The 19,963-nt window shown below is 40.0% G+C and overlaps 1 protein-coding gene across 2 annotated transcripts in view; it reads left to right on the plus strand.

The window, feature by feature from the left end:
* The window catches only part of C11H10orf71 (chromosome 11 C10orf71 homolog), a 43,382-nt gene extending 23,643 nt beyond the window's left edge, over positions 1 to 19,739 (plus strand). For both annotated transcript variants that reach the window (XM_053450458.1, XM_053450459.1), the window contains exon 2: positions 15,062 to 19,739. In XM_053450458.1, the coding sequence (XP_053306433.1) occupies positions 15,152 to 19,588 (4,437 nt within the window). In that variant the 5' untranslated portion in view covers positions 15,062 to 15,151 and the 3' untranslated portion in view covers positions 19,589 to 19,739. The remainder of the gene's footprint in view (positions 1 to 15,061) is intronic.
* Positions 19,740 to 19,963: the final 224 nt, after the last annotated feature.

The following is a 19,963-nucleotide window of genomic DNA, read 5'->3' on the forward strand; positions in this document are numbered from 1 at the left end:
CCTTTGAGACGCATTGTATCACTCTCCCATGTGTAGATGTATCTCTAAGGGATGAATTTAGTACACAAGACCCTTTTCAATCACAAAATAATCCAAATGTATAATCCCATGTAAACACCATATAGAGTGCTTCCAGTAATTGAAGATAAGGTAGAAGAATGGACACCCAAAATAATAATAAGAAGAAATGAACTACAAAAAAATACCACTTACATATCCACCCGAGATTAGAAAAGAAAGTAGCTTGTATTTGAATGACTTGTTTTAGAAAATTAAAAAAGGGCTTTATTAAAAATATATTACATATGTAAAAAAATATATGTATATAAAATGTAAATATATTTATAGGGGTTTGCAAAATGTGTATATATACAAAAATGTGTAAAAAAAGAAAAAAAAATGTTTTATATAAAGGCTAAAATGTCAAGTTCTGTATTTAGTCCCCCCTTCTTGAATTTGAGCCAGCTGGAATCTGTATTTTCTGATGACCGTGTCTTTCATGTCTGGATATTGACACATCTGTGGCCAATCTAATCATTAGTGGACTTTTTATACCAGAGTTCCTTGCAGTGTCCCTTGCTGGAACATTATTGTACCCCCTTGCAGTTAAGTAACTACCGTATTTGCTCGATTATAAGACGAGGTTTTTTTCAGAGCAAATGCTCTGAAAAATACCCCTCGTCTTCTAATCGGGGTCGTCTTCTAATCAGACCTCAAATAGAGGTCTGATTAGGAGACTAAGATCCAGATCCAGGACGCATACAAACCCCCGCTGCCAACTCCACCTCCTTCCGGCTGCAGCAGAAGGCGACGTCAACCCGCTGCCCCGGCTGGAAGCACCGGTAAGAGAGGGGTGAGAGAGGGGGAAGGGGGGGGGGAGAGATAGAGTGTGTGTGTGTGTTAGTTAAATGGGGGTATAGTGTGTGAGTGTGTGTTAAATGGGGGCATAGGGCATTTCTGGAGTGGCGTTAAGGGGGCATTTAATAGAGCACTCTGCCTCCTGAAATGCCTTATACCTCCCTATATGCCACTCTGCCCCATAATATGCCTTTTAACCCCCTAAATGCCAGAGTGGCATATAGGGGTATAAGGCATTTCTGGAGGCAGAGTGCTCTATACAATGCCTTTTAACTCCCTTAATGCCACTCTGCCTCCTGGAATGCCTTATACCTCCCTATATGCCACTCTGCCCCATAATATGCATTTTAACCCCCTAAATGCCAGAATGGGATATAGGGGTATAAGGCATTTCTGGAGGCACAGTGGCATATAGAGGGTTAAAAGGCATATCATGGGCCACAGTGCCATATTGGTGTGGCAAGCCTGGGGGCAGATGTGCGTAACTGGGGGGCAGGTTGGAAAATACAAGGAAATAAAAACAAAAAAAATATTTTTCTCAATCATAGCTTTTATTAAAAAAATAGTTTACATGAATTAACATTTACTGGTAAAACTTTTTTCCTTTGGGGTCGTCTTATATTCAGGCTTTTTCTTTTTTTCCTAAGTTAATATTCAGATTTTGGGGGGTCGTCTTATAATCAGGGTCGTCTTATAATCGAGCAAATACGGTATTTGATTTGTTCCTGACACATTCCCACCTGACCTGGTACCCATAATCATTACAAGTATGCACTTCTCTTTGGTGAGGCTGTTGGTGAAGTGAAACTGCCCATGTAATGAAAATGCCTCTCTTTCTCTTTCCCACCTTGTTTTTGTTTTTATGAGTTCAGAATATTTAATGGATAATGTTCTATATTGATAGTGGTTGTAGTAATGTGCATAGAAATAAGAAGTGTATAAATTCAGTTGTGTAAATTGGCACTGATTTCTATGATCTGCTATTTGACATTCCTTTTCTGTTTAGCTGATTTCTATTTACCACTGATAATGATATAATAATGATTGTATATACATGACACTTGTATGAAAGTTTAAAGTAGATGCAGTCCCCAACCCCCAATAACATCCTCTACTGTGTGTGTCAGGGAAAAAATAGCTGAAGGTCATAACTCATGAAATCAGGTCTCTGCATATAAACATTGTACTAAGTGTACTAAAATTAACTTCCCACTATAGATGGGAAAAAACAGAATGAATGTCATGCCAGTCCTACCAGCCTCACTATTCCAGGTTTGGATACAACAGCTTGCAACAGGTAACATTTATTGTAAATAATGCATAAACAAGAGCTTGGATATATGCATCACTTGATAGTGGCACTGACTATTTACAGGGTAAAGCAGAAAATGGACACATTTTTCCAATTAGGTTTTGGTCCATTTGTTTTCGGACAATTGATTTACCGTATTTGCTCGATTATAAGACGACCCTGATTATAAGACGACCCCCCAAAATCTGAATATTAACTTAGGAAAAAAAGAAAAAGCCTGAATATAAGACGACCCTAAAGGAAAAAAGTTTTACCAGTAAATGTTAATTCATGTAAACTATTTTTTTTAATAAAAGCTATGATTGAGAAAAATATTTTTTTTTGTTTTTATTTCTTGTATTTTCCAACCTGTCCCCCAGTTACGCACATCTGCCCCCAGGCTTGCCACACCAATATGGCACTGTGGCCCATGATATGCCTTTTGACCCCCTATGTGCCACTCTGGCTCCAGAAATGCCTTATACCCCTATATCCCATTCTGGCATTTAGGGGGTTAAAATGCATATTATGGGGCAGAGTGGCATATAAGGAGGTATAAGGCATTCCAGGAGGCAGAGTGGCATTAAGGGAGTTAAAAGGCATTGTATAGAGCACTCTGCCTCCAGAAATGCCTTATACCCCTATATGCCACTCTGGCATTTAGGGGGTTAAAAGGCATATTATGGGGCAGAGTGGCATATAGGGAGGTATAAGGCATTCCAGGAGGCAGAGTGCACTATTAAATGCCCCCTTAACGCCACTCTGCCTCCTGAAATGCCTTATACCTCCCTATATGCCACTCTGCCCCATAATATGCCTTTTAACCCCCTAAGTGCCAGAGTGGCATATAGGGGTATAAGGCATTCCAGAAATGCCCTACACACACACACACACACACACACACACACACTTACTTACTTACTTACTTACCGGTGCTTCCAATTTCCTGCTGTATTGCCGGGGCAGCGGGTTGACGTCTCATTCCGCGGCAGCCGGAAGGAGGTGGAGTTGGCAGCGGGGGTTTGTATGCGTCCGTCGCAAATACCTTCCCCGGCTGTCAGAGATGAGAGTTCCCCGCACCGCGGGGAACTCTCATCTCTGACAGCCGGGGAAGGTATTTGCGACGGACGCATACAAACCCCCGCTGCCAACTTCACCTGCGGAAGCACCGGTAAGTGTGTGTGTGGGGGGGGGGCGACGACACGAGGATCCAGGTCCCCTGCAGCAGTGCGGGGGATCTGGATCTTAGTCTCATAATCAGACCTCTATTTGAGGTCTGATTAGAAGACGACCCCGATTATAAGACGAGGGGTATTTTTCAGAGCATTTGCTCTGAAAAAAACCTCGTCTTATAATCGAGCAAATACGGTAATTTCTCTCTTTTTGGTTTCGGATTAAATTTAGGGCTTTTTTTCCAGAAACAAAATTACCGTATTTGCTCGATTATAAGACGACCCTGATTATAAGACGACCCCCCAAAATCAAAATATTAATTTAGGAAAAAAAACAAAAAGCCTGAATATAAGACTACCCTATAGGAAAAAAAGTTTTACCAGTAAATGTTAATTCATGTAAACTAATTTTCATATTTAATAAAAGCTATGATTGAGAAAAAAATATTTTTTATTTCCTTTTATTTGCCAACCTGCCCCCCCCCAGTTATGCACATCTGCCCCCAGGCTTGCCACTCTGCCCCCAGAAATGCCTTATACCCCCTTATTTGCCACTCTGCCCCATGATGTGCCTTTTAACCCTCTATATGCCTCCAGAAATGTCTTATACCCTCCTATATGCCACTGTGCCCCATGATATGCCTTTTAACCCCCCTATATGCCCCTCTGCCCCATGATATGCCTTATACCCCTATATGCCACTCTGGCATATAGGGGGTTAAAAGGCATATCATGGGGCAGAGGGGCATATAGGGGGTTAAAAGGCATATCAGAAATGTCTTATACCCTCCTATATGCCACTGTGCCCCATGATATGCCTTTTAACCCCCTATATGCCCCTCTGCCCCATGATATGCCTTATATCCTTATATGCCACTCTGGCATATAGGGGGTTAAAAGGCATATCATGGGGCTGAGTGGCATATAGGGGGTTAAAATGCATATATATATATATATATATATATATATATATATATATATACTGCTAACAGCAATCACACTCCTATCAAGCCAAGGCAGGCAGTACATGCTGGAACCTGGGGATGTTAGAAGTGTAATTACAGCCTCCCTATGCCATGCTACCACCACCCCCTTACACATCCACACACACACTCATTCACAAACATTTAAATACTCATTCATTCCATTAATCACACATACACACACACGCTCAAACCCTCCACCCTCCCACCCCCTTACCTGAACTGCAGATCTCCCACTCGCAGACTTCTGCAGGGGCCCGGCTGTGCGAGCAACTTCTCTGGCCCCGCCCCCAGAGGAAGGAGGGGGGAGGTAGAGTTATGTGAGGACTGTGCTAGCTTCCTGTTTCGTGCTGCTAATAGCAGAGATGCTGCTCGCGATCAAAGCCCGGTAAGCATCACGGCCCCAGCAGAATGAGGTCTGATTAGAAGACGACCTCGATTATAAGACATTTGCTCTGGAAAAAACCTTGTCTTATAATCGAGCAAATACGGTAGTTGTCACTCACCCTCATTCACTCTCTGTCACACTTCTCCATGTCTCCACAGTTCTGTTTCTTGTTCTCTGCTTCTTCTTGTTCTCAGCTTTTTCGTGTTTCATTCTTCTCTGGTGACCTGCTGCATTAACCTGGCCTCCTGGAGGACTTCCGCATCAAGGCAGAGCCTTGGGGTGTACTATGGGGACAACCTCTCCCCCATTCCTCTAATCAAGGGAGCTGTTGTCCCTGTCATGCAGTGAGGCTCATCCCTGATGCGGAAGTGCTCCAGGAGGCCAGGGTAATGTAGCAGATCAACGGCAGCAGACATGGAGAACACAAATGAGGAGAAGAAGCAGAGGACAGGAAGAAGAGCTGTGGAAAAGGAGACTGAGAAAGTAGGGAGACAGTGGGAGAGCGTGACAAAGTGAATGTGGAATGCAAAACATTTTTTGTAGGATATAAAATAAGGCCTGTGCTTGTGCTTCTATTTTTGCTTATTTGTCTGTGTGACAGCCCACACAGTCTGTGTGTGCTTTATCCACTATGTTATTTTTGGCCATACCTGTTTTCCTGTGTTTTCCCAAAGATTAAAGGCTCACGGACAGTGTTCCCTCTTAGCTGTGCGCACATGTCCAAAAATTGTGCGCACAACAGTTTTTCCCAAAAAAAGAAAAAAATAATATTTTTTTGAAACTTTATTATGCGCACACAATTTTTGCTCTGTGAAACTTTTTGCACGTAACCTTCCTATATAAGGTGAGGTAATTTCCACCGGCGCCGCTAGAGGGCGTAAAGAGGATGCCCCTTGGACGGAGGAACCGGACCTGCTTTGGTAGTCTCAGTCAGGACAAGAGAATGGGGGAGAGGTTGTCCCCATAGTACACCCCAAGGCTCTGCCTTGATGCGGAAGTGCTCCAGGAGGCCAGGTTAATGCAGAGAAATTTTCTGCGCACGCCAACTAAGAAAAATTAGATGGAACATTGCTCACGGACCCTGTATACCCCTAATGTTGGTCGGATTCCACCTTCCCTCCCTGCTTGGCTTCTCACCGGGACCTAGCCATCGCAGAACTGATGAGGACGATAGGAACAACAACACAAGCTCCGAGGCTTCGGATGTGAATGATTTTCAACAAGAGGTTCAGTGGCAGCTGGCACTGTACGGTGCCACTCCCCCACCAGAGGAGGTCTCTCTTGTCCCTCTAGCGGCGCCGGTAGAAATTACCTTGCCTTATATAGGAAGGTTACGTGCACGCCGCACTCAAGTTGGCCGTGGGACGGATGTGACATAATGGAACATTTGAAAATTTGGCAGCAAATTCAAATTTGGCGCCAAAACCTTCCTGCCTATTAAAGACTCTCAGAAACCCTTGGACTTTGCCTTCTGATGGTCGTGCCTATATTCTATAGTGCCAATTCCTCTAGATTGTAAACTCGTTTGAGCAGGGCCCTCCTCACCTGTTGTCTCTGTAAGTCAAATTGTTATGTTATATACTACTTGTTTTGTCCTGTCCACCCATTGTACAGCGCTACGGAATTTGATGGCGCTATATAAAACAATAAATAATAATCGTACACGTTTCTGGCTGATTTCCTGTTGCTGATCCGGCTTGTTTATTCTTTATTCCTGATTTCTGGTATCCTGACCTAGGCTATCTCTACGACATTCCTGCTCTCTGGTGCCCTGACCTCAGCTTGTCTGACCTTGAACCGTTATTCCGGTCCTGCCTGGTATCGGTGTCTCCACTTACGCTGTGCGTGACAACATCATAATATAAAATTCTATACATTAATAAATATTATACTGATAAATGAATCTACATTAAAAATCATTATATCCAATAATCAATTGATTAAATGCATCAGATTCATAAATAAATAGATAATAGATAACAAAATGAGTTATTTAATAGCATCATAGATTAAATTATAAATATCATTATAAAATACACAATAAATTCCTATAATAGTAATTGTAGTTAGACAGCAACTATTAATATAGTTATAAATATAAATAATTAACCCTTGTAAATTGTAAGCATAAAAAAAATTACAAAATGATTATAAAATAGAGAAAGGTACCCAAATACATTAAAATAAATTAATAAACCATAAACACATTAAATATATTTAAATGATTATCATCCATATGTATAAATACAAATATCATAAATACCGTATTGGCTCGAATATTGGCCGCACTTTTTTCCCCCACTCCCGGCACGTCTGCACGATGTGCTTTAACAATCTCCCTTGCCGGGAATTCCCACGGGGGGGGTCCCGGCAAGGGAGATTTTTAAAGCATATCGTGCAGACGGGCCGGCAGCGGAGGTCGTTTACGCGCATCGCCGCAGACGGTGAACATTTTACCTCTGCCCCCCGACTTACCAGAGCAGACTCCCGGGTGTCCTGCGGGGCCGGCGGGGGACATCTACGCAATACGCGTATACAACTTCCGGTGCCGGCACTTCCACTGAGTGCCGGCTCCGGGAGTTGTATACGCGTATTGCGTAGATGTCCCCCTCCGGCCCCGCAAGACACCCGAGAGTCTGCTCTGGTAAGTCGGGGGGGAGAGTGGCAGCATATCGTGAAGGGGGGGCACAGAGTGGCAGCATATCTCGGGGGGGGAAGGGCAGCATATCTGGGGGGGGGCAGAGTGGCAGCATATCTGTTGCAAAACGTTTTCCTTAAAAAAGCACCAAACTTTTAGGGTGCGGCCTATATTCGAGTGCGGCCTATATCCGAGCCAATACGGTACATAAAACTTTAAAAAAAACTTAACATTATGTAATCCACCTTTTGGCAAGTGTTAAAATCAAAAGGGACATAATTAATATTATTTTGAGAATCTATGAAACCCATATGTTCTCAAATCCGAACTTCCAATGGTCTTATTGTTTCTCCTATATACTGAACCCCACAGCTACAGAACATCATATATACCATTACAATTAATAAAATGTTTAATGTTAAAAATTCTCTCCAGTGGTGTGAGAACTGAAGGCTTTGGAGGTTTTCAGAATTTTAGCACAAGCTTTGCAATTCCCACATTTATGAAAACCTATAGGTTTTTTGCTTAACTACATATTTTTGGGGTATGGGTTATGTTGAAGCAAACTGGGTGCTAAAAGGTTTTTAAACTTAGGGGCTCTTTTAAAAATTATATGTGGACTATCAGGAAGAATTGGGCCCAGAAAAGGATCAATCTTTGTTCAATATTTGCTCAAAGCTTGTCTATTTTTGTTTTGCTTGAATATTATACTGAGTAAAAAATGAGAATTGAAAAGCAAAAGGAATGGTTTTGGTCTCTTTGGGTAAAAACATGGAAGAGCGATCTAGCTCCCCTATCTCCTCTATTTGTATAATCATCTCTTCATTATAGATGTTTATCTAAAAATCTATCCCTCGGACCAAACTCTGTTCAAAATATGTATTAATATCACTACAGTTCCTTCTAATTCTACGATATTGACCCTTTGGGATATTATCTAACCACATGGGTAAATGACAACTTCTTCTATCAATATAACTATTACTGTACACCTTTTTTAAAAAATGGTTTAGATCTTATACATAAAAAGGAAGTATCATTTGAGGAAGTAAATGTAATATTTTTATTATTAGAGTTAAGATGTGTTTTGAAACAGTCCAAATAAAAATTATATCATCTATGTAACGCTGCCATAGGACCAAATTCGCAAAAAAAAGGATAAGTGTCACAATCTAAAAATACAGATTCCCATACTCCCATAAAGAGATTAGCATAGCAAGGTGCGAACTTTGTCCCCATGGCGGTGCCACATATCTGAAGATAAAATTGTTTGATTAAAATAAAAATAATTGTGAGTTAATATAAAATTAGCAGCCTCACAAATAGTTTATTTGACGAGAATCCATATTATATAAATTAAGAATGTCACTTATGGATTCGATACCTTGTTCATGGTTAATACAAGTATATAAGGATGTGACATCAGCTGTTACCCAACTGTATATTTTCTATAGTATTCATAATATCAGTCATACCTTTAATATAAGAAGGTAAGGAGGTTACAAAAGGTTGTAAAAGGATCTAAAAAATTAGATGTTAGAGAGTCTGTACCTGCAATGATGGGTCTTCCTGGAGGGTTTTTTAAATCTTTGTGAATTTTCGTGAAAAAATAAAAATAGGGGACATATACTTGATGTATAGAAATTATTTATCTCCATTATTTAGAATATTTTCTTCATTTCCTTTATCTATTAGGATTTGTAATACACCTTTAAACTGTATAGTAGGGTCATGTGGTAATTTTTGATATGTATTTGTATCATTAAGAATTCTATCTGATTCTTTATAATAATATTCTTTGCTCATTAGAACTATACCTCCCCCTTTATCTGCAGGCTGTAAAATCAGATTGAGATCCTTTTATTAAATTTTAAAGCTCTTTTTTTCTCCCAATTTTAAATTCCATTTCGGTTTAGTCTTATTTTGTCCCAAAAAATATTCTTTTAATATACTTCTTTAAAAACATGTACATTATGTCTCTTTTCATTCTGGGTAATAAATATTTTTTTATTTTTTAGAGGGCTCCTCATTCCATTCCTTGTTCCCTGTCCTTTGTTGTGTCCTGTATCATGTATGTCTTGTCTGGCTATGTTTCTTGCTCGGTATCCCTGATCCTTGCTCCGTCCCCCTTGCTTGCTATGTTTCTCCTGTACTCCGCTTAGCTTCCCTACTCCCAGCCTGCAGCATCCTGCACATTTCTGTGTTGAGCTACGTCTCATGCCTGCTCCAGGGTGCCTGCAGGATATCACTTTTTTTTGTTCTGGACAACATCCGCTGCTATGTCAGGGCCCTGGTATGTGGCCACCCAACCCTAGGTGCTCAACACCCTGGAGAGTGCAGTCACCCTGAACCAGGCCCTGCCTAACTTCTGCTACTGCGCAATAACTCCCGAACACCATCTTTGGGCCCTCTGGGTCATTACAGTCGTCTGTAGCAACCCAGTCCCTGACAGTATGAACTATATCCTGATCATTTATAGATGGTAAAAGATTATTATCCATTTGGTCTATATTTGTTACTGTTAAAGAACTATTTTTATTAAAAAAAAATTTGTGTCCTTCCTCAAAAAGAATCTTTTAATTTCCAATTTACGCAGGAATTTGAGTATCTAAAAATAGAATAAAATTCCAAATATATATATATTCTTGGGGCAATTATCAATTATGCCACAACAGGGGGAAAAATCCTTCTTGATTCCATAGTGGCAATCAGATTACTCCCTGGATCAACTGGATCAACTTTGTAATAGCAGTTGTAGCCCTTTATGTTATGCTTAACCAGAAAAGCATCCAGACCTTTCTTAATAATATCTACAGAGTTAGATAATACAACATCCTTAGGCAGAGAATTCCATATTCTTATTCTTACTGTGAAGAACCCTTTGCTCATCCCAAAATCCCCTATCCTCAAGTCTCAACTGATGACCCCATGTCTTTTGTAGAGACCTCTTCGAATAGATCAGTAGAAAGCTGTTAATACTGACCTTGTATGCATTTGTACAATGTGATCATATACCCTCTTAGATGTCTCTTTTCAAGTGAAAACAAGTTCAGTTTTTCTAGTCTTTCTTCATAACTAAAATTCTCCATTCCTCTAATTAACTTTGTAGCCAACCTATGCACCTTCTTCAGCTCTATAACATCCTTCTTAAAAACTGTTGCCCAAAATTGCACTGCATATTCAAGGTAAGGCCTCACCATTGCTTTATAAAGAGGTAAAATTATATTGTCATCTTGTGATTTAATACCCTTCCTTATGCAAGCCAATACCTTACTGGCTTTTGCAATCGCTTACTGTCACTGGACTTTGTTGCTAAGTCTATGGTCTACAATTATACTTAAGTCCTTCTCAGTTTCTGCTTTTCCCAAGTTGCATGCTTATTTTTGGTAACCTTACACTTATCTATATTGAATCTCATCTGCCACTTATTTGACCAGTCCCCTAGTTTATCCAAATAATTCTGAAGAGAAGCTACATCCTGATCAGACTTTTTAACCTTACCTCATTTTGTGTCATCAGCAAACACAGACAGGTGACTTCCAATATCTATTGCAAGATCATTAATGAATGAGTTAGAGAACTGAACCCAAGACAGAACCCTGAGGCACCCCACTTACCACAGTTGTCCAGCTTGAGAATTTACCATTAACGAAAACTCTTTGCACCCTGTCAAAAGCCAATTTCTAATCCAAACACAGACCAATTTGTCCTAGCTTATACAATAACCACTGGTGTGGAACAGTGTCAAATGCTTTTGCAAAATCTAAATAGACAACATCTACAGCAACACTCTGATCTATGCCTTTACTCACAAAGTCATAAAATGCAATTAAATTGGTCTCACATGATCTGTTCTTCACAAGAATGTGCTGACTCCTACTGATGATATCATTGTTCACAATATATTCCTGAATGCCATATCTTAATAAACTCTCAAACAATTTCCCTACCACAGGCGTTAAGCTTACAGGTCTGTAGTTCCCAGGCTCAGATTTGGATCCTGATCCTTTGCTATAATTCCCGAATGGAAAGAATCTTTGAAAATCAGAAAGTGGTGTGGCTATTTATTGACTAACTTCCTGGAGTATCCTCGGGTGCATCCCATCCGGCCCTGGAGCTTTGTCTACTTTAAGTTTACTTAAATGTTTAAAAACTTTATCTTGAGTCAGCCATTCCCACGATTGAGTTAAGGTTTCTGTAGTGCTGAGTTGCCAATCAGCAGGTAGTGCCTCTTCTTTGTTGTATACAGAGTTAAAAAAGGCATTTAGTATTGCTTCCTTTTCCTGATCCTCACTAATTAACTTACCATCTCCAGATTTCAGAACACCTACATTGTGACTCCTAAATTTTGTTGCATTAATGCACTTAAATCTTTTTGGATTTGTTTTGCTAAATTGTTAAATTTAGCCAGTCTAATAGCCCCTTTGCCAGCTCTGTTGGTATCTTTATACTTGACATATGATGCCACTGAGCCCTCTGACTTATCCTCTGTACTTCTTTGGACAAAGAGGTCATCACAATTAATTCTCTGCAAACATGTCCTTAACTTGTTAAATTTAGCTTTTTTAAAGTTAAGTATCTTGGTGACAGTTACAGCAGTTTGCTTTTTACCATTAATTTCAAACTGCACCATATTATGATCACTACTTCTCAATTGCTCACGTACTTAAATATATGAAAACGGCTCCACGTTGTTCATTAATAGAAGGTCCAAATAAACCCCCCTTTCTAGTTGGCGCTTCTACTATTTGAGACATGTAGATGTCATGCAACAAGTTCAAAAATCTCCTCCCTTTCACTGAATTACTAGTCCCAATATGCCAGTCAATGCCAGGGTAATTAAACCCCACCCCATGACTAGAACATTACCTTGCTGTGCAGCTTTTTCAGTTTGTAAAAAAAAAATTAATTACGTGTCATTATTGAGTTAAACACCCCTGTTTTACATGTCACCCTATTACATTACATTTATATAGCTCTAGCAGTTTCCGTAGCGCTGTTACAACATTCAGTAAAACCATTTAAAATAACACAATAACCCTTTTTCAATTTGCTAACAAGGGTCCCTCACCTTCATCTTCCTCTATAAAAAACAGAACAGAAGAATTTATGAATTAAGTCAGCTAGATCTAGGTCCTCATTTCTATAATTCATTTTATTTGTCTTTACTTTAATTATTCCTGGTGTATGTTTTATTCTCTCACTTACATATTGTAAAAAATTGTATTACCTTTTTTTTATTAAGCTGGGAATTGTCTGTGTTTTGGTGTATCTAATAATCTGCTTTGCCTCCCTAAGCTTAGCTTTAAATTTGCTCAAATCTTTCTCATTTAAAGTCTATTTCTAGTAACCGCAGGGCACAGTGCTTTATGGCCTCGGTGCCCCCAACTTCACCTAGCAATACGTCCCACCTTTGCCCTCAAACAGCTTGTGAGTGTCACATTTTCCCCAAGCAGCTTATCAGTACCATCCTAAGCCCCAAAAACTCTGCCTGTGCCATCTGTGCCCCCAAACAACTGGTGATGGAGAGGGTAGATAGTGAGAAAGGTGGAAAACAGGGGTAGATAGTGAGAAGGGGTAGATAGTGAGAAAAGGGGGTAGATAGTGAGAAAAGGTGGTAGTAAGAATACTGAAATAAAGAGTCAGAATGAGTGAGAGAAAAAATGAATTAATGTGTGTATGAATTGTGTGAATGAGTGAGAGTGTGAAGGAATTAATGTGTGCATTAATTGTGTGAATGATTGAGAAAATTAATTTGTGAGAATGCATTAATGAATATGTGTAAATAATTTATGTGAATGGGTGAAAGCATGTATGCTGGGCTGTTTGGGGACAAAGTTGACTCATGCTGGGTTGTTTGGGGACAAAGATGACAAGTCTTATGTGTGTGTAATTTGGGTGCTGGTCAGGTTCTATGTGGGCAGTGTGGATGCCAGGGCTGGCTTTGGGGTGTGCAACCTGTGATCTATGACTGTAATTAAGGGGTTTTTATCTGGGTCTGGTACATGAGAGGTTAACGTTACCAGGATAGCCGGGTCTGGTACACGAGAGGTTAACGAAATCAGGATAGCCAGGTCTGGTATGCGAGAAGTTAACAAGGGTAAGCAAGGAAAGCACGACTACTCGGCACAATAACTGAGCACTGACTGAGTCTCAGTGCTCAGTTTTTGAAAAGCCCGCTGGTAGACACCACGCCCAGGGGCGTGATGCTACACGGGTGTGTTCCCCGCCCATGGTGTGGGGGAACACATAAAGTTACTGGAGGCGCGCGCAGGGGCTAATATTAAAGAATGAAAAATAAATGCCAGTTTAGCAGTTATTTTGAAATCATATTTCAATCACGTTCTTTACTTAAGAGATAAGTAAATATTATGCACTAACGGATATATACAGTGTGTGTGTGTATATATATATATATATATATATATATATATATATATAGTGTATATGTATCGTTTTATAATTGCCCCCCCACTTTGGTCACTGTCCCCCACATGTGCCCCCCCTAAATATGAAAGCTGAAAACTCCACTGCTGCTGTCAAATTCTATGTTTCTATATCTGGACAACTAGCATGTGTTCATTCTGATGTTTAAGGGAACTGTGTTTTTTATTACTAGTATCAAATATATATATATGTTTTTTTTATATAACATAATGTTTCTGGGCAACTCAATATTAGTCATTTTTATGTGTTACATTGCCATGAAGAATCCACTCAGTGCGATGCTTCTGTAGGGAACATCACACAAGATAGCATAAGACTGACAACAACTTTAGCCTCCAGATTGGCAGATGAAGTTTATTTGAACCAAGAGATAAACCCAAGTTTTTGTCAATAATAACCTACATTAGGTAGGTATGTCTGCCTTTGAGTAGAAGCTTCCAGGTTTGATGTGACATGGCTCACATGTTTCCTCTCCAGACTTTTCTGCATAGGATATGGGACATATTCGTTCCGCGTGATAATTTGTACTCCTGTTATGGAATCACTACTTTGATGGCTAGGAAACTTCAATCTATCCACTGGAGCATCTTGACTGGCTGTCCATCATCACAGACCCCAGTTTGGCAAAGTGGGAAGTGCATTTTGGAAATGACTCCATGCAAGGATGGTTACATAGTTACATAGTACATAAGGGCGAAAAACACCTAAGTCCATCAAGTTCAACCCTTCTACCTAAACTTCCTATTCTTGATCCAAAAAAGGCAAAAAAACCCCAAATTAAGCTACTTTGAATTCTACCATCAGGGGGAAAAAATCCTTCTTGACTCCAAGAGGCAATCCAATTTCTCCTTGGATCAAGAAGCTCTAAAATATTAATTCTATTCATAGCCTGGTGGCCAATAAACATTTAATGCCGTTCCTCAAAGTCTAAAGGGAATAAAAGTCTTATTAATCTGAGCCAATGCAACAGTAGGCATACACTATTGATATCGTACATTCATGGCTAAAACCACCCTGGAAGTGAGTTAGTAAATGTTTAATCTTGACTGGATAATAAAAGATAACATACTATGAACAGCTTTAAAAGGAGGTTGTTATTGTGGAAATATCCACCAATTAGATAAGTATAAAATGTGAGTCATTTTCTATTTAAGGAAGATATAAAATATTGTCATAGTGTTGTATTAGGAATTGTTAATTTGTGTGTGCTAGGTATGTCTACATTTAGGTCATTACACAATTTATTGATTTATGTATTTTCCTTTTATATATATTTTTTTTCAGGAGAGACCCAGTGAATATGCGACCTGGCTTCTAAGTCTCCTATTTCAAAGTGCATTAAGCCTAATTACAAAAAGTGTCATCCTCGGAGAGATGCTTCGTTACAAGAAGCACAAGAGGGTTGCTGATGGATTAGGAACAAGCAGAGTGGTTGTTATGGATGATACAGACCGAGAGGTGAGCAGCTTCACAGATCGGGCATTCCGGAGCCTGTCTGTTGCTGAAGAAGAGCCATTTAATGATGTCCCTCGCCTGCCCTCCCCCATCAGGGGAATGCCACCTTCCACTAAGTACCACCTTGGAATATTTAACTTATCGGTCAGAAAGACTCAACCCTTGGCACAGTTGCCTACACCTCCAGGGCAGCATGGGAAATGGGCGCCTACATTCCGGCCTTTACTAAAAAGTATAAGAGATGGGGAGATTGATAAAAAATCTAATATAAATAAACTTTGTGTCCCTGAGCCAAGAGGATACAGACAACGTTCAAAAGTGTCATCTCTGATAAGAACCTTTGATAACATTGAAAATGAAATACCTGAAACCTCACATTCGCCTTCAAGTTTGATTGTCCCCACAGGTGCTAATGAAGGGAACATACCCGAAGAATTACTTCAGAGCTGTGTGTCCCCAAAGATTAAAGCCAAGATGGAATTGCAGGAGTCATTCAGTGGAGGGAGTCTTCCGATAAATGAATGTCTCAACATGCACAGGCGTACAGCAAGGGATGTGTTTTTGGAATCTCAAGCTGAGAATAACTTTAGACTCTCTGAATCACCTAGTTCATCAGGGTCACCATTCCCTGATCATGCTAGAAAAGGGTTGAAGCAGAGGGAATCTTTAAGAAAGTCATGCTTTCTTCACAGTGAAAACAGTGCTTTCAAATCATGGAGTGATCTCAATAAAAAAATGACTAGTGGATATGAAAGTGAAAGCTCTCTTCCTGGAACACCTCCTGTGCTTAGATCTGCAACCCCATGTTCTCCTTTATTGTCTAGGACAATGTGTGGAATACGAACAAGAGATGCAGGTTTGGCATCTCCAGCATCTACTACGTCCAGTAACTATGATCCTGTTCAAATGTTAAAGTCTGTCCCACCTCTGCCTATCAAGAGGGTAGGAAAGCATCCTAAAGAATGTAGATCCCGGGTGTCAAGAATTCCGCTAGACACAAGGGTTCAACAGGAAGAGATGCAGGTAGATGTTGTATATACTTTATCCAAACATCAATCTAGAGAGTTAAGTAAATCCATATCACCACCCAACATTTGTCGGGAACCAGTAACAAGAGAGGACATTTGTCATTTGGTAGAACAGGATCAAGTCCAGCCTAAGGGAACCCCACACACACAAAAAACAGTCAATGAGAAAGAACTGGAAGTCATGCTCTTAAATGAGAAACTACAATCTACAGGCAGAATAAAAACATTAATACAGCAAATGGAAAAAGATACATTTAAAGATGCTGAGCCACCACCAGGTATAGATCACAAAGTAAATTTTTTAGAAAAAGATGACACTATGGGTTGCCTTTCTGCTGTAATTCCTGAAGTATCTCCAAGTTCAAACAACCTTTCCCAAGACGGAAGCCATATACCACCTTGGAGGAACAAAGTAAGCCAGAAGTTAGGCAAAAAGGAAAAGGTGCTTTCTGGAAGCATTACTAAAAGTGGAGTTGTAACAGATCCACGCAATGAAAATATGATTGATGGTAAGGAAGACTGCTTAGAAAAAAAACCTGTTGCTAATTCTTTCAACATTACCAGTCTTTTAACACCAGTTATTAGGAGAAAAAACATCAATGATCCAGTGGATGAACTTCCTATGGTCATAACCCCTTCACCAGCTGAGCCCATAACTACAAAACAACAGGATCAGAGAGAAGTGAACTTGTATTACAGCAGGGATGATTATAAGTCCAAAGCTACAAGTCTGTTGTTCAACCTAAAGGACATGCGCAAGCGAGTGAAGAGCACATATACCCCAGCAATAATAGTGAGAAATGGGAATGACATTAATAATGTGGTTGACAGCAAGATGCGGGAGGAGACAACACACTCTATTACTTTAACAGATATTAATAAATTGGAGATTGACAGGGAAAATAATACCTATGGAAACATCATCCAGAATCCAAGACAGATGGGTGGGAGTGAGACCACACCTGGCTTCCCAGTGAATCCAAGTGATGATTATTTGTCTTTGAGCTCACCACAGCAGACTACGGAAAGCTCAGGCTATGAGAATGGAGACGGAGTTGCTAAACATATCAAGACAGATATGCTGTTACTTAAAGAAAATATGTCACCTTCCATACTCTCACATCATACTGACCACAACAACACAAAAAGTGCAAACTATCCATCTCTGAACCTCTATCACAAAGATGAGACAGTGTTAAGTGCAGTTGTCACAGGAAATACTAACCACACCCCAATTCTTGTTGAAAAAGCAGAGCTTTCTCTGCCTGCTGATAACATAAAAAAAGAGTTAACTTCAAAGCATGTATTAGGAGAAAGTATAGAGTGTTCGCTTATAAATGGAACTACATTGACAGAAAGAAACACAGATGATTATGTCAGATCCTGCCACATGCAGTCTTACCATAGCCAGAATTTGGACAGACAAATAACCAGCGACAGTGAGGATGCTGATAAACGAGAGGAACCAAGAGATGACAAAAAAGATGATTTACAGTATTATGCTGTAAGCTGTGTCCTTGAGGAAAGCGGACAGAGTGGTGTTAAGGAGTGTAAGGCAGACAAGAAAGGGGACAAGAAAGAAATAGAAGAAAGTGAAAAGAAAAACAAGGATCTTGTATGTGTTGAGGAAATTCAAACAGCATCCATTACCAAGCCAAACCTTTTCCATATCAAAAACAACACAATTAAATCCTCTCCAGTCACTAAATCAGTGAGGCTTCCTCTTTTGAGAAGTCTGTCAGAAGACTCACTGGTTTGCAGAAATGAAGTGATCTGTTGCACAAGGGATAAAGAGATAGCAAGCAAAGTAAAATGTGACCTACAGGAAGAAAAAGAAAGAAACTCAGGCATACCAGCTACTGACATTAATGAGACTTATGTAAGTTGTAAAGGGAAAGTAAGGGAGTTTTTGAGTGTGCGCCCAGCATCAGAAATTCCAAAACAAAACGTAGATGATAATTTAAATAAGCAGAGGGAACTAGAGGAAAGTATGGATCTGTGGAAGATGCTATGTTTCTCTAATGAAGGGTGGAGAAAAAATCAAGCTGGTAAAAGTGAGACAACTAAAGAAAAAACTAATTCTCCAGAACATGAGGTACCCTTCTTTCATCCAGTTGAAACTTGTGTTTCAGAGGTTACAGGACCTTCACCAGAATGTAACAATTTATTGGTGCAGAATGCAATGGTGAATGGGGAAGTTGCAAATACACTAATGGTCAATGCAGAGAGTACATGCCATTCTCCACTTGATCACAACTTGCTCCAATTTGAAGATGCTATAACACTTTTACAGGACAAAGCCTATTCAACCATAACTAGTCCAATGTCTGAAAGTGTGACTTGTTCCATAATGGCCAGCCCCATGTCAATAAATAGTTCAGGGTTTTCCACAGCACTCCCTGTTTTTGATGATTTTACAAGCCCAAATGTAACTCATATCATTACCAGGAATGGAAAGTATGTGTTACCAGCCTCTGAAAAAGCTACCCCAACTCTTCCTGACATCATAGAGACTGAAAGCACTTCATACTCGAAAAATCCAAAGGAGATGGCTCTTGAGGTGGATCCACTGAAGATGCAAGCTGGAAAACCACCAGCAGTTCCCCCTAAAACAGAAAAAGCTCTACGTCGTGCCAAGCGCTTGACTAAAAAACGAAGGAAGACTGATGGGCTTCAGAAAACAGAGGATGGGAGTTTCAACGAACCAGATCTTATCCTAGATGTTCCATCACCTGGCAATGTTATACCAAACCCAATGACAACACAAACAGATCACAAACTAGGTTCATCTACATCCAGCCTTCTGCAGCCACACAGATCCATAACTTCATCTTCAAATACACCCTTTCCAGTCACACAACGCAAACTCCTTCAAGACCCAGAATCAGGACAATACTTTGTAGTGGACATTCCAGTTCATTTACTAGTTAAAACTTTCTTTGATCCAGAAACTGGAAAGTACCTGCAGGTTTCATTGCCTCCTTCAGAAAGAGGAACTCCGACATTAGTAGAATTAAACAGCCAATTCATGTTGTACCCTGGGTTATCCCCAGTACCCACAGTCTCTTTATGCTCAATGAAGGGCATGACAGGGCAGCCAAATCATGGTAGTCTAGAGACTGGAGATAGAACAAAGTCTTGGGAAGACCCAGACAAGGAAGACGAGTATTCAAAGGTACAAAAGTATATTGAATCCATATGTGATTCCTGTGATCAGAGTATGTCAGACACCATGCATAGTATGGAGAAAATGCCAAGCATGTCAAGGAGCCCAGACATTATTTCAATGAAGGATCTAGATGATTTTGCCATGGAAGCAATTTCCTAATGGCTACATTATTAGCAAAAACATTACAAATCTCGAGACACAAATATCTGCAAAGAAACAATATATTAATTATGCAGAAAAGAGAAGTTGTATCATGTAACTACCGTGTCTAATGTTAATACAATATAATTCCAAAATTGCAGAAAAAACAATTGCACGTAAGAGGCAAAAGTTTGTTGATTTCTGGAAAGCAGTGAACTAGCTATATATGCAAGTTTCGACTACTAGGGGAGGACTGGCACCGTCTGGCCCAGGGGGCAGGTAAACACAAAACACACTTAAACATATGCTCTCACTGTAACACACATTCTACTCGGACTGAGTAGGTCCACCGTAGAGATCTTCCTTGCCACTGAAAGCTTAGTTGTTCATATT

The sequence above is a fragment of the Spea bombifrons genome, chromosome 11 (genome assembly GCF_027358695.1).
Source record: "Spea bombifrons isolate aSpeBom1 chromosome 11, aSpeBom1.2.pri, whole genome shotgun sequence".
Classification (NCBI taxonomy): Eukaryota; Metazoa; Chordata; class Amphibia; order Anura; family Pelobatidae; genus Spea; species Spea bombifrons.